This window comes from Dromiciops gliroides, chromosome 1, assembly GCF_019393635.1.
Source record: "Dromiciops gliroides isolate mDroGli1 chromosome 1, mDroGli1.pri, whole genome shotgun sequence".
In the NCBI taxonomy this organism is placed as follows: Eukaryota; Metazoa; Chordata; class Mammalia; order Microbiotheria; family Microbiotheriidae; genus Dromiciops; species Dromiciops gliroides.
In genome coordinates, this window is record NC_057861.1 from 484,627,611 (window position 1) to 484,643,006 (window position 15,396).

A 15,396-nucleotide genomic window follows, 5' to 3' on the forward strand; every position below is an offset into this window, starting at 1 on the left:
TGTGTAGATCAAATTTTATTTTAATGCAGTAGGGCAGCTTTTTATATAGACTGCAGTGAATCATTTTGTAAAGTTAAAATCACCCTCCAAATGTTGTATCTGTTTTATAAATGTATAATTTTGGTACGCTCTTATGAGACTCCAAAAGTGAGATGTGCCTATATAGTAATTAAAACAACCATTGTCTCTGATTAGGGGTAGGAAAACCTTACAGATTATAAGTTCAAGATCTTATGGTACTTCTGACTTGTCAACAAAGCAACTAAATATGTGCTTGATATTAATAGTAGTAACTTGTATTTCTATGGTGGTGTACACCTTTCAGAGCATTTTCATGTTTTTTGAGCCTCAAAACCAGCCTGAGGTAAGTAGGGCATTTATTTTTTATCCTCATTCTGTAGGGAAAGAAACTGAAGTGCAGTTTTTGCCCAGGGTTACCCCATAAGTAACTTAGTGGCAGTGCCTTAGGTCTTCTGAATCCTAAGCCAGTGTTCTTTCTGTGGACCTCTGCCCCATCCTGTGGGGCATCCACATAATGGGTACCACGTTAACATCCTAGAATGTACAGAATGATAGTGGTGTTTCCTCTGTTGCTTAGCCTTTCAAGTCAACTACAGACCTCATCCTTCCATGAAATTTGAAAGCACATGAATGGCAGCTAATCCTCTGACGTTACAATTGATGCCTCCCAAAAAGGTGTGTGTTATAGTGAGTTTCAGTTTTGCAATTTATTAGTCGTTTTATCTTATCTTTCTCTTTCCTAGGCCTTGGTCTCCTCTTCTGTAAAATGAGGAGAGTCCCTTTTGGCTTTGTTATTCTGTGAGCTATAAAGATGTGTAGAGTCCTAACCAAATGGGGACATGGATGACTTTGGGAGGGAGTGGTGCCGGATGTTGTGAACTAGCCTCTGTACAATGTTAGTCCTGTGGTAGAATCTTGCGTGAACTGTTCACCAGTTCAAGAAATGGGGTATGTCTGCAGAGGATATAAACAAAGCAACTTGCATTTTAAGGAAGTTTGTTGAGAAGTATCTATTTGGCTGTAGGTTCTTTTGCTCAAATTTTGTTCCAAAAGACAAATGCCAAGATTTTTGTTTTCGTGAACAGAGTCCTCCATGACACGCAAAACAATGATAACAAGACCAACCGATTTAATGTGACATTGTAGCTCACAGTGATTTATGGCGGTTTCAACGATTCCCTGCAGGATGGTGCTCTTTCTGGGCCATATTTGGGGGCTCAATATACATTCTTTCCATAATAATAATACTCTGGCTCCATCTATTGTGACCTTGTACTATAGATAAATTAATACAAATATGTGTATATATATTTTTCTTCAAAAGCCACTGAAACAAAAATAACCCTTCCCTTTTCTCAGAATTCTGTAAGCCATTCTAAACTCTTCAGCTTTTTTGGCATGCTGTTATCTTAAGTTACTAAATCACAAATGCAAATCTTTCCAAAGGCAATAAAAATATTAGTTTAGTTGGCACCGTGGTATATTCAAAGGCACAAGATCTTTTGGGCTTTGCATTATTTCTACCATATGGGACTAGAAGGTTTAAGAACCATTTTGGGCTTGATCCCTAGAGATGCACAATGTGACAAAACCAGCAGACATTCAGAAATGTTGTTCCCAACACATCTTATATGATTTGGCCAGATTCTTCCCATTTTCCATTTTTTTAATATATCTAGACCTAAAGGATGGTGCAGTCTTAAAAATTTTACTTTATACCTGGAATCAGATCAAGTGGTCATTGTTTAGATAAAGGAAAGGCTAGATGGATTGTCTATGAGCTTTCCCACCATAACAACAAATATTAAATTTGTTAATGTTTATCCCTGGGTTTTCCTGTTCATGTCATTCCACTTTTTGTTTATTCATCTAATCATCAGTGTTACATAATGTAAACGGCATTTTCAAATAGTATTTTATTTGTCTACAGGCTTTCCTCTATCATAAAACTGACATTTAATAAAGGGGAAAAATATTTTCTAACTTAAAATGTTAATTACTAAATATATAGAAGTTTTTAATTAAGAAAAATTAAAGGGGAAATGGGGTTGAGAAAGAAAAGGGCAGATTTGGAAACTGAACCTTATAATCTAGTGTGTGTTTGTGTGTTTTTTAATCACTCCTAGACACTCAAAAAACCTTTGTTTTGTTTTGTGTTTTTCAATAACCGTAACTACTGTTAAGAATTTGTGGCCTTATCGCTCCTGCCTTTCTACAGGAATCAGAAACTCTCCATGTTTTTGAGCTCTTCAGCTTGTTGAGTGAAATTCTTAAATTAAATTCTTAAAATTAAAAAGAATCATAGCAATGTCTATCAAACTCTTATATTTGCTAAAGATTTGAGATCAAGTTTTAAAATAAAGTATTTTATAATGCTTCTAAAACCAGTGGGACAGTTTGCTGTTTGTTCATGCATAACACAACCTAACGTTCCCCAAACACCACTCAGGAGAAGGATATAGACATTATTGTGGGGTTAAGTTACTTTGGTACTATTATGTATCCTTCCATGAAATCAGCAGGTTTTTAAAAAATAACCATCTTGAATTTCTATGACTAAAGAAAACTTCTTCCCATTAACCACATTTTGTAAAATCTTCAACTACGACCACTAGTTAACTTAAAAACATTTAGTGCATAAAGATGCAATACAGAACTGAATCACAAAAAATACACTGTGTAGGTGTTTTGTTTTCTTTTTTTTTTCTATAAGGTTCTCCCATACAGCACAAACTCTAATATGTCCTATTTAAAGGCACAGTCTTCAGCTCCACAGACTACACACCACTTCGGCACTTGGGAATAATGGGCCCAGTCAAGTCAGCCAGCCTCCTCTTCCTCACTGTAAAGGAACAGAAATTAGACACAGATAAGCCAAAGTAATCACAGTGCATGCATACATAAATACAGGCAACAGCTAATCACTTTAAACCTGACAAGCAAAAGGAAGGGTACTTTCTTTTACATTAAGGGCCAAAGGTTTTCTTTCTTTTATTTTTTTATTATTTTTTTTTTTTTAGTGAGGCAATTGGGGTTAAGTGACTTGCCCAGGGTCACACAGCTGGTGAGTGTTAAGTGTCTGAGGCCAGATTTGAACTCAGGTCCTCCTGACTCCAGGGCCGGTGCTCTATCCACTGCGCTACCAAGCTGCCCCTTCTTTATTTTATTAATGGTGCTTAGTGGACTACACATCACTCAGATTTTGTAAAGTTGGCACAAATAGAAAACTTGTAAAGTGGAAATCCAGTCACAAATGACTACTAAACAGATGTGTGTGAGCAGTCTCTAATATGGCCCAGGGTGTGTGAACAGCCAGCATAGATATGACCCACTTTACTATTTCTTTCTAACCTACTGAAGCTATTAGATCAGCTGAGTTTGAATATAGCTTTACTGTAGCAAATATAAATGAGTTTTCATTAGATGCTAGATCAGGATGTTATTATGGTTAAAACATTCCCCAAATTTCTGAAATCTTGCTATTTGTATTATATGTATTTACATATGTGTATGTACATGTATATGTATACATATACAGCATATGTATCTATAAATACATTGTGTGTATGCACACACAAAATGGTTTTCAGAACAAAGATTAAGCAACATCATCTCTTCCTTCATACTGTGTAACATCACAATTTCTACAAAGACAAATAAAAGCTCAAACATTGTTCATATTTTTAAAGGAAGATAAATGCCATGACTAGGAAGACAGTAGCCAGAAGGGTGTAAGAACCAAGACATTAGCTCATGGAATGACTGTCAAAAGCTTTGGCTGTAACAGACCTGATTAGATAAAGTATATTTAGGTACCTAGGTGTCTGCAGATGAGTGAGGAGCAGGAAAGATAAAGCCACAAGAAAAAAGGAATATAAACAGATCTGTGTAGAACCGATAGGTGGCAGCAGGAGGCACCGCCTGTGTAGCATAGATTGTAAGCTATTGCCAAACGGGGGGGAAAAAAAAATCTGTCTATACTTAGACATCTTCCCGTTCCAGAGTTGAGAGGCTATGTCAGAGACCACCAGATCGATTCATACGAGCTGCAACAGAAACCGAATCAGAGAACTACTGCTCCGTGCTTAAAATGTATTAAAGCAAAAACCACATGGGCTGGTAAACAATGCTAGCCCTCATCTATATGGCAAGCAAGTGCAGGAATACATGTGGCTGAGACTGTCCTAATGAAAAGAGTTAATGGCAATCAAGAGGGATCTTTATTAACATGGTGCAAAGCCACAAACTGAGCACTACATGAAAGTTCTGCTCATATATACCACCATGCCAAGAAGTTCTCATTCCAAATTCATAGGCCTGCTATGGGATTTTACTACATGTAAAATAACCTTCTGACAATGTTAAGAAGTCTCATACAGTTATCTATTTAAAGGAACTGATTCTACCTTGTATCAAGGTAGAGGAATCTGTGATAGATCCTAATAATAGCTTCTGTAGATTTTTTTTTTAATCTTGACCTTTAATCTCATGGATTGTATTTGTTTGTTTTTTCTCTTTTATGAATACAAGAGCCATGTAGTTCAGAGTTTTTATTTATCCCTCATTTGGTCTTTGTAGCAAATTTAAGGTTTTGAATGAAACACTTCTGTTTTCATGGGCTGATACTGGTCTCCAAACAGGAGACTTCCAATCAGTAGCCAACACATTCACCTGAAAGAATCACTAAGAACAACAGAAAGTAGGATCTCTGTTTCTGTTCATCTCTAATGATTTATAATCAAATATGATTATATAGAACTTTTGGCCACCCCCGTTCTGTAAGAGGGCATAAAGGGAAGAAGGAGATCCATAAAGATAATGGTTGGGAGAACCGGTAAGACAAGTTATTTTTCTCCAGTTATGTAAGTAAAATCCCACCTTTCCATGCATCTTGCCGCATAGATATGAGATATTGGTACTCCAAGAAATAGAGGCGAGTTATGTCAGACACCTAATAAAGATTATTAGCAACATCAGGACTCAAGTATAAATCTAGCTATTAGGGTGAGGATGGAAACAGTAACTGAATGATTGTAATTTTTGGAGTTTGGTGGATCTTCACTCATTGTGACATACATACACACACACATGACCTGCTCATTGATATAAAGAAAATTTATATTGTACCTCATCCAAAGGACTTTGTTATAGTTCTATACCTCCCAAGGATGCCATTTGAGCACATTTTCAGTATATTTTTTATACTACTAAGGGAAAGAGGGAACTCTTTCAAGCTAGGCCACACAATCAAATCTTTGAGGTAAACCAAGACAACAAGGTGTCACCCTAAGTATAAATCAGACACACTTCTGGGTAGTTTCTAAGTTGAAGGCTGGAATGAATAACTAGAAAATAAATAAGGATTGTCATGATGCTTCCTGTCAGATTTTTGTGGCATGAAGATAGCTCTGATCTCTCAAAGACTATACCAGGTCAGGTCCTATGAAAGTGGAAAGGCCTGGAAATGGACCCTGTTACCCAATGATTGACGTAGCCTAGGTGTCGAGAGGCTCATCAAACAATTGGCACAACCAAATAATCACATATCAACAATTTCCATTTGGTTATACAACAACCTTTTTAAGCTTTAAAATTTGAAATATGCATATCCCCTTCTAATATACCACTTAAAGGTGCACTATAAATTTATAGCTGTTGTTTGTCCTTTGTTTTCAAAGAGTTTTGATGGCCTAGAATGGGTGTATATAGCAATTGTTTTGTGTTCTGGCTAGAAACTTTGAGGGTCTTCCCCTCTCAGATGGATATTTTTTTTATAGTAAATTATACCATTTTTGTTTCAAATTTATAGCTATAGTACAGCAAATAACTTAAAATGCTTCCCCTTTCCAAGACAAGAGTTTCTGAATGGGAAAAAGGTGATCAGAAATTAAGAACTGTCTTTTCCAGAAAACCAAAGGATCCTCTACATTTGCAAAATGCCTCAGAGCATCACCCAGCTTTTATGTCATCCCAGAAAGTTAAAAAACAAAAAACAAAAAACAAACAAAAAAGATCTGGCTACCCTTTCCTTAGAATTCTCTAGCAGAAATGTCACACTGTATCTTGGTAATGCATTCCAATAACTCATATCTCATCCTCCACTCCACTCCCCTCCCCCCCCCTTTTTTTAAGATCATGGAAAGATACAAATGGCAGAACTGGGTTCTGAGTAAGATGCCATCACTGGACAGTCTTCGTGTCCTTTGGAGGAAATTAATGACCTTCATAGAAAAGGACATTTCTCTACCCTAAACTTGCTACTTTTCCTTTCCACAATAAAAATATAATTTTCAGACTTGTAGTTCTAACTTTGATTTTTTTTCTTTCCTTTTTTTTAGCGGGGAGGTCTTTGCTGATAGATTTTTAGGGAATAAGGAACATAGTTAAAGTAGCTATAAATAGTTACAACACAAGAGGCAGCTGAAGTATCACTGTTGGAAATAGTTCATCAGGACAGTGCCTGGTTGCTCCCTGTCAGCTCTTGTATACAGAGTAGTTAAAAGTGTGTGGCTGAATTTTGGGAACAAACACTTGTACTAAATCTTCTGGGGTCAACTAAAAGGTTAAAAGAAAAGAAGAGATACTAAGGGGGATAATGATACTGCAGTTGTCCAAATCCTTCCTCAGGGAGCAGCAGCTTTTAAAGGCTGAAATACTGCAGGGTGGTAATTTTACTTGCTGATTTCATGACTCCCAAGGGAAATGTTCTTTGTGAGGGGGAAGTACAGACCTTATTTCATCTGCCTATCTAGGAGAAGGGAAAAGGGAGAGGGAGAGGAAAATGAAAGGGAAGAAGAGGAAGAAAGGACAAGGAGGGAGGGAGGGAAAGAGGGAGGGGAAGTGTGTGTGTGTGTGTGTGTGTGTGTGTGTGTGTGTGTGTGAGAGAGAGAGAGAGAGAGAGAGAGAGAGAGAGAGAGAGAGAGAGAGAGAGAGCGAGAGAGAGAGAGCACAAGTGCACTATGGACAAATAAAAATTGAAATGAATATTGAACATAGAGCCTAGTTGGTGACTTCTTTATATCAATGATATTCCTTACCATCAGCCATAATATTATTATGATTCTAGTATGATAAAAATAGTAATGTTGATCTCATTCCCTTGTGAAATACTAGAAAGAGCAAGAAAAGTATTATTTGCCCATCAATTTTTAGGCTTTATTCACATAAGGGATAGTGACATGCAGCCAATCAATCATTTTCAAACCATACCAAACCCTCAATTCAGAAATATTTCTGAGATTCATTTTTTCACTACCTGATTTTCAAGGAGTCCATTTTTGTGCCTCCTCTCACCCTCATATTGAAACTATCTGGGTAAACAATTGTCTTACAGTTAATCATTCAGAAATGAGTACTTATGAACTTGTCTGAAGACCTACCATATTGCTAGACAACTTGAGCAAATTATCAGATTCAAGCACCCCTAAGTTGTTGATCATTTAAATAAAGAATAAAATTAAACTCCCCAATATCTTTTAGAGACACTGATTTTTGAAAAATTGGAATCTAGGAACCCAAGAATTGTGATGTTGCTATGTATTTTGAAATAGGACTGAACTTGGAGTCAGAAGATCTAGGTTCAAAATAGACCTCAAAACAGTAGCTGTGTTTGGAGATGTCTGAGATCATTATGGATATGAGTCAGATTAAATTCTGAGGATGGGGTCTGGAAGATACCCAGCCCCGTCCCAGTATAGTTAGTTAAAAGTTTATTGCTTGTCAAATTCTCACTGTCTCCTTTAAGTTTTATTTCCAATTAACAGTATTTTTACTTCTGCTCAGTCTCCCCACTTGTCAGCTACATCTTAGTTTTATCTGGAATCCATCATGTGTCAGAACCCCAATCCCTGTTGAATGGGTCGGGGTGTTTGTCCACCAATTCAATACTCGGGACTCAAGAAGAAAGGACAGGTGATCATGGGGTTCGGCACAGGATGTGGCAATTAAGTTGAGACCAGATGTTAAGTGACATGTCTCTTTTTCTCAGAGCAGAATCCCCTTGACCCTAGGGTCCCAACAATGGATTATTCTTTTATTCTTTATTCTATTTCTTTGATTTCCCAACACAGCTGAAGATAAATTTTAAGCCTGTTATCCTTCTAAAATTAACACGACCACAAAACAATGCTGAAACACCTGAGTGACTCTTCCTGTTATTCAAGTTGAATAGCTTTAGAGATAGGGGCTGGGAGAGGGGAGGGGGGAGTCAGAACTGTGAGATCTGAAACATCTGACTGCCCCCCCCCTTCCCTCTTCCTTCAGTTTGACCTTGTTCCCCCTCCCCTTTCCCCCCTTGTTCCTGGAACACGTATGCATGTCTCCATACATTGATCACGAGCTAAGCACATATCCTGGGTGAGACAGAATTGGATGTTAGATTGTGAGCTCGCCTTAGTGTGTGTGGAGACTTCCTCCCCACCAACATTACTATAAAAACTCAAGGCATGTATTAGTTATTGCGACTCAGTTATTGAGTTTGCCCATTCTTGCAAGAATGTAATAAATCTGTCTCTGCTTGACTTGGTGGTCTCCTTGAGTTATTTGGGTAAACTGAGGCAGTTTACCCCAAACAGAGATTAAAATGTAATAACAATTTGAATCATGCTAACTAGTGATATCCATATTTTATTCATGAAAATCTGTTACTGTTTTTTTGTGGGTTTGTTTTTTGTTTTTGCGGGAAAACGAGGGTTAAGTGACTTGCCCAGGGTCACACAACTAGTAAGTGTCAAGTATCTGAGGTCACATTTGAACTCAAGTCCTCTTGAATCCAGAGCTGGTGCTTTATCCACTGCACCACCTAGCTGTCCCCAAAAATCTGTTATTCTGAATCTTTTTCAAAGCCTCACTACTGTGGCACATCTATTGCTACTTCAGGCTCAGAAAAATTCAACTCCATAATCTCATCTCTCTTGCCAGGGGGTCACATGCTGAATAGAATAGCAACAAGCATGCCTACATTTGGGAACCATCCAGCTCAGCTAAGCCATTGGACTAAGCCCCATAGATTCCCAAAGAAATTATTTAACAACATTTCCCTTTCTTTAAACCAGCATTTACACCTAATCTTAGTTTTCATCATGAGAGTAGGATGAATATTTTCTAGTTAAATTCCACTTTGGAAGCAAGAAGTTTATAGGCTATTAGTCCTAGGATTTTCCCTATTATGGCAAAATATTTTTTAAAGTAGTTTAGTGGATGTGACAAATATTTATTTTATAACCGTGATGTAGCCACGGTTCCCATATCACCTGACACCTACTCTAAATCTGAATTTTTTTTTTAGTCATTTTTTAAGTTTTGTTTTTATCAACAAAACATGGAAAACTAGACTGTGGGGCCATGCACATTTCTCTGGGACATCCCACAACCCTATTTTCAAGATTCTATTCCCCTTATTAAGTTTCCACATCAGCAATTAAGGTATAGTGGAAAGAACAGTGAATTGCTCTCAGTCCTCTACCTCTAACTTCTTTTTTTTTGCAGGGCAATGAGGGTCAAGTGACTTGCCCAGTGTCACACAGCTAGTAAGTATCAAGTATCTGAAGCTGGATTTGAACTCAGGTCCTCCTGAATCCAAGGCCAGTGCTTTATCCACTGTGCCACCTAGCTGCCCCCCCCCCGCAACTTCTGCAAGAGAAGGAACAGAAGAGAGAGAAGGAAAGTGTGTAGATGACTGATAAGAGTTTAAACCAATGAAACAGATCAGAGGTTAAATTTGGGAAGAAAAAAAATCGTGAAAGTTGGGGGAAAAAATTGTGAAATTAAAAGAAAAAAAAATCTCCAGGCCCACATTCTGGCCCACATTATACTTCTAGATTGAAAGCGAAGTAAGAACAAGGGTATTTAAGGAGGGTGTAAAAGAATTAAGGAGGACATAAAAGGTGGACGTAAGGAGGATCAGTAGAGTAGAGAACACAACCTGAAGCAAGAATCTGGAGGGAAAAGGAGAGGGAATTGGCAACATAAGTTAAATAAGAAAAAATGACAAAATCCAAGAAAAGAGCCATTAGTAAAACTCAAGCTCTCAACTGTTTATACCCAAATGCCCAAAGTCGAAGAGTAAAGTAAATCAATACAACAGGTTAGTGGATGTAGCTTGTGCAGGGCTAAGGGGAGATGGATATGACTGAGGTTAAGGAGAGGATATCCATAAAGTTAAAAACACAAACAACCAGGGGCAGCTAGGTGGCGCAGTGGATAAAGCACCAGCCCTGGATTCAGGAGGACCTGAGTTCAAATCCAGCCTCAGACACTTGACACTTACTAGCTGTGTGACCCTGGGCAAGTCACTTAATCCCCATTGCCCAACAAAAACAAAAACAAAAAAAAAAATAAAAGAAAGAAAAGAAAAACACAAACAACCAAGGCTGAAAATTTCAACTAATATTAAAAGAGCAAGGGGACTTGTTCAGTGACTTGCATAGATTTTGCAGTATTTGTATTTCTGCCACAGGTGACTGTTATCTGTATTCCTAGTGTAAGCTGATCTCCTTCCAGGAGGCAAAAGACCCCCAAAAAGCTTTTCCAAATTCCAGGTTGTTGGGAAGAAAAGCATTCTCCCAAAGAAAACCTAAGTGAGGCTTTGGTAGGAAGAAAAAGGGGGACATTTGAGGTACAGGACTTGACCCTTGTCAGAATCTTGGTGAGTGAAAGAACATTACACAGAGATGATCAATTATGGCTGACTCAACTATTGACAGCAATACCATGATCCAAGACAATTCCAAAGGACTCATGATGGAAAATGCTCTTCACATCCTGGAAAAAAGAACTAATGGAGTTTGAATGCAGATCAAAGCGTACTATTTTCACTTTGTGTGTGTGTGTTTTCCTTTCCTTTTGTTCCATTTCTTCTTTTACAACATGGCTTATATATAGAAATATATTTTATATGCTCGCACATCCATAACCCATATCAAATTGTTTACCATCTTCGGTAAGGGTGAGAAGAGGGACCCTGGGCAAGTCACTTAACCCCAATTGCCTCACTAAAAAAAAAAAAAAGGTTAGGAGTGGTGGGTGTTTCATTTCACCTCTCAGGGAAACTGAGGCAACTCTGTTTACCTGATAGCAACAATAGAGACATCTTTTGTCTTCCTGGGGTAGATATCAAAGATACTGTGGAGAATTTCCCAAAACCTATCACAACTACCCATCTCTGGTGATTAACATAAAATGATAACCATCAAAAGGAACCTAGTATTGCCCTTGCCTATGAAGTGCTGGGCTAAGAAACTAAAAGTCGCAGAGATGCAAATTATTTTCTTTACTGTAGTACATTAAAGGCCAGGGATTCAGAAGAGAAAAATGAACTTGAAAAACAAACAGCTGGCGAAAAAGGTCATTTTTGACAATGAATTCAGACTTCTGCACTACAGCTTCAAAATTTTAAAATGATAGATTCCTGGCCTAAGATGAAATAAAATTAACAGAGGAGAGTATGAATGTATTTACCAGGTGGTTTTCTGATCTAATGAAAAAAGATAGTAGAGGGCTAAAGCTGTTTATGTATATTCCCTAAGGAAGATGACATAGTAACTATAAAGAAAAAAAAAAGAATATCAGTCAAATACCCAGAAGTACCCAGGATACAAAGTCCTCAAAAATGGAGCCACTAAAAACCAAACAAATAAACAAAAGACATAGTCTCAAATGTCTCTTAATAAAAGCCCAAAGTTTAAGCAATAAACAAAAGGTACTAGAGGTACTGATGCCAGGGGGAAGATTTGACTCCATAGGTATCACTGAAATTTGGTGGAATAAAACCCGGAACTAGTCCATTGCTCTAAGTTGACAAACCATATTTAAAAGAAGTAGTATAGGAAAAAAAGGCAGGGGGAGGGTGGTAATATATTAAAGTTATTTGAGGAACCAGAATGGGGAAGCATGATGCTGCTATCATGCTACTATCATATTTAGGTGAAGACTAATGGAAGGAGAAACAAGCGGTTTAATCATTGGCATGTAGTATAGACCACCTGAATGTTAGAAAAAATAGATAAGTAGCAGAGGCTTGATATAGTAGAAAGGGAAAACTTCGACCATCCAGATGGGTACTGGAGAGATGGGAAGTGCTCAAGAATAAAATTGTGAAGACACAAAGCAAAACAATTGCCACGAGGAAAAAATGAAATTTGTATAAATAAAACTGCTGTAAATATGCAGGGAACTCATCAGCCAACTTGTACATTTCTAAAAGTAATTACAGGGGCAGCTAGGTGGCACAGTGGATAGAGCACCAGCCTTGGAGTCAGGAGGACCTGAGTTCAAGTCTGGCCTCAGACACTTAACACTTACTAGCTGTGTGACCCTGGGCAAGTCACTTAATCCCAATTGCCTCACTAAAAAAAAAAAAAAAAAGTAATTACAGAAAATGGATGCAAGGCCAGGTTAAGAGAAGATGGACATAGGAGTGTGGTGTCTCCTGTAAAAATAGTGCCAGGAATTCTAAAGTTCAGAATGAGCTGAGGCTGGAGTGGGGTATGTGCAGAGGGGGAGAGAAGTAAGGACAAGAAGATAGCAAATGGGTCTTGTGTGTGTTTATTTCTTTATTTGTGTGTGTGTGTGTGTTTAGGTTAGCTATATTGGGAGAAAAGGGAGCATGATCAAAGAGTAGGATAGAACCTTTGCTTATACTGGATATGTAGTCGTTCAGTTATGGCTGACTTTTCATGGCCCCACTGGGGATTTCCTTGGCAGAGATCCTGGTGTGGTTTGCCATTTCCTTCTCCAGTTAATTTTACAGATGAGGAAATCAAGGCAAACAGGGTGAAGTGACTTGCCCAGGGTCTTCTTGATTCCAGACAAGGTGCCTGATCCTCTGCACCACCTAACTAGGGTAGATAGCCCCTCCTTAATAAGTGTCAAACCTAGCCTTCTTGTCCTTAGTGCTTCTGCATTCTGAGGATGGCTGGAAGCAGTCTCCCCTGAATGTTGTCCTCCTATGTAGTAATGAGATGAAATGGGATGAGAGCAGGTTTGCTAAGAGATTCAGAACCTTAGCCTCCTCCTCCACACTCATTACTACTCAGAGCTGACCTGGCAAGGCAATGAGTCTGACTCACAGACCAGCCAACAAACTACGGCTCTATTTGCTACTTGTGAAAGTTTTTGAGATACACAAATGGTTTCTATTCATGGGAGCTAATTCTGCTCAAAGCACCTAATATAGTCAAGTGTCTCTTTAGTGCAGCAGCTTTTTACCTCAGGTCAATTCTATCCTCCTCTACCCCTGTCCAAAAAAAAAAAAAAAAAAAAAAAAGCTTCTAAAACAGACTAGTGATAATATTGAAGCTAACTTTACATAGTAAGTAGTTTTTAATCATTTATTCACCCAGCTGTGTTAGAGTTTTTCAACCTAGAGAGTCTGCAGATGTGGTGCTAAACTTAGTCATGAAGCCCTGGGTTCAAATTCTACCTTTAACACTTACTAGCTGTGTGAGCCTCCAGATTCTCATCTGTAAAATGAAATTAACAATACCTATAGTAACTTTATCAAATCACTGTTATTTGAGATTCAAACTACATAATGCATAGCGCTTTGCACATAGCTTCCCCAGGGCAGGTAGGTGGTGACATACTGCAGAGTGCTGTGCCTGGAGTCAGTTCAAATCTAACCTCAGACACTTACTAGCTGTGTGATTCTAGGCAAGTCACTTAACTTGTCGGCCTCAGTTCTCTCATATATAAAATGGGAATGATAATAATAGTACCTACATCTCAAGGTTGTTGTGAGGATCAAACAAGATAATAATTGTAAAGCACCTCGTACAGAGCCTGACAAATAGTAAGTGCTATATAAATGTTAGCTATTATTTGTATAATGCTACATAATTATTCGGTATTTTATAGATGAGAAAACTAAGGCCCACCAGAAATGTGAAGTTACCCCAAATCATGCAGGGATCTTCAAGCCCACTATGCTTCTGCATAAACTTCACTTAAATTGCCAACTTAATGTCCTCATAGGGAACAGGGCCGAAGGCAGCTAGGTGGTGCTGGAGTCAGAAAGATTCATCTTCCTGAGTTCAAAGCTGGCCTCGGACACTTACTAGTTGTGTGTTCCCAGGCAAGTCACTTTATTCTGCTTGCCTCAGTTTCCTCATCTGTAAAATTAGCTGGAGAAGGAAATGGCAAACCACTCCAGGATCTCAGCCAAAAGAGTCAGACACAACTGAAACTGGAACAACAACAAGGAGATCCCAACTCTGTTATTGGCCAGTGAGGTTCTAATTATGGTAGAACTTTCGTTTTTCTTTTTTTTCCTTTTTTTTCTTTTGCTATCATTTTTCTTGAAGAAAAAATCCATAAAGTATAGCAGAAAACAACTGAATCCTAAGTTTCTTCATCTGTAAATGAGAACAATAAAACTTGGACTACATACTTCGCAGTGTTGTTATGAGAAAAGCAATTCATAGCCTAAAAATGACTATCTAGGTGGGCTATTATTATTTTCCACCATGTAGGACAGGCCTTCTTAACCTGGTGTCCACAGCATACAACAGAAACTCAGGGCGGGGTCCATGGATAGATGTCAGGGATAAGGAAAAAAATTATGTCTTTGTTTTAGCATAATTGGCTTCTTTGTTATTTTCTGCACACACAAAAAAACCCTATTATTGTGAGAAGGGATCTATATATATATAGGCTTCAGCAGATTGCCAAAAGATAACACTACACACCCCAAACGGTTAAAAACCTCTGAAGTCCAGAAGAATAGAGCAGAAAACACCATGAACCTCTCAGGCCTTAGTGTATCTATAACATGAAGGAGTTGGACTCACTGAGCTGTTAGGCCCCTGCCTTATCTGTGGTTCCAGTACAGCCCCACTAGCTACCCATGAATGTCTGATACAAACCTAACCTAAGAGGATCGTTTGTATTTAAGGACTCTCTATCCTCCTATCCCATGAGTCTGAACATTTCTCAACCTTCTGGGAGGGGAAAAAAGAAAGATCTTTGGATGCTCCCACTGGACACTCAATTCAGGTTAATTCAACAAATATTGATTGCCTCTTGTGTGCTCAACCCTACAATAAGTGCTTAGGCAGACTGAAGAGAAGTAGAAAGCTTCATTTCCCTTACAGAGCCTGAAATGGTAAGATAAGCGAGCATATATGGAAGAACCTTCTGTTAGATTTTTAGGGATTATAGGCACTACAAGAGCTCATAAAAGGGAAAGGTCATGGTAGACTAAAATGTTTAGGGAAGTTTCATGAAGGAGGTATGACTTGTATACTCTTAGTATGTGGGTTGAACTGGGGGAGTCCTTCTCTTGTATCCCTACATAGTTCTCAACACAGGAATAAAAGTTGCCTTAAAGAATTGTTTGGGATTGAAAGATAACATTTTTATCAGTATCAGTGCTTCTCC

The 15,396-nt window shown here is 38.2% G+C and overlaps 1 protein-coding gene across 3 annotated transcripts in view; it reads right to left on the reverse strand.

The window, feature by feature from the left end:
- Positions 1-627: 627 nt before the first annotated feature.
- TMOD1 (tropomodulin 1) overlaps positions 628-15,396 on the reverse strand; it is a 121,682-nt gene continuing 106,913 nt past the window's right edge. For all 3 annotated transcript variants that reach the window (XM_043999518.1, XM_044001017.1, XM_044000256.1), the window contains one exon: positions 628-2,863. In XM_043999518.1, coding sequence (XP_043855453.1) covers positions 2,799-2,863 — 65 coding nt within the window. In that variant the 3' untranslated portion in view covers positions 628-2,798. The remainder of the gene's footprint in view (positions 2,864-15,396) is intronic.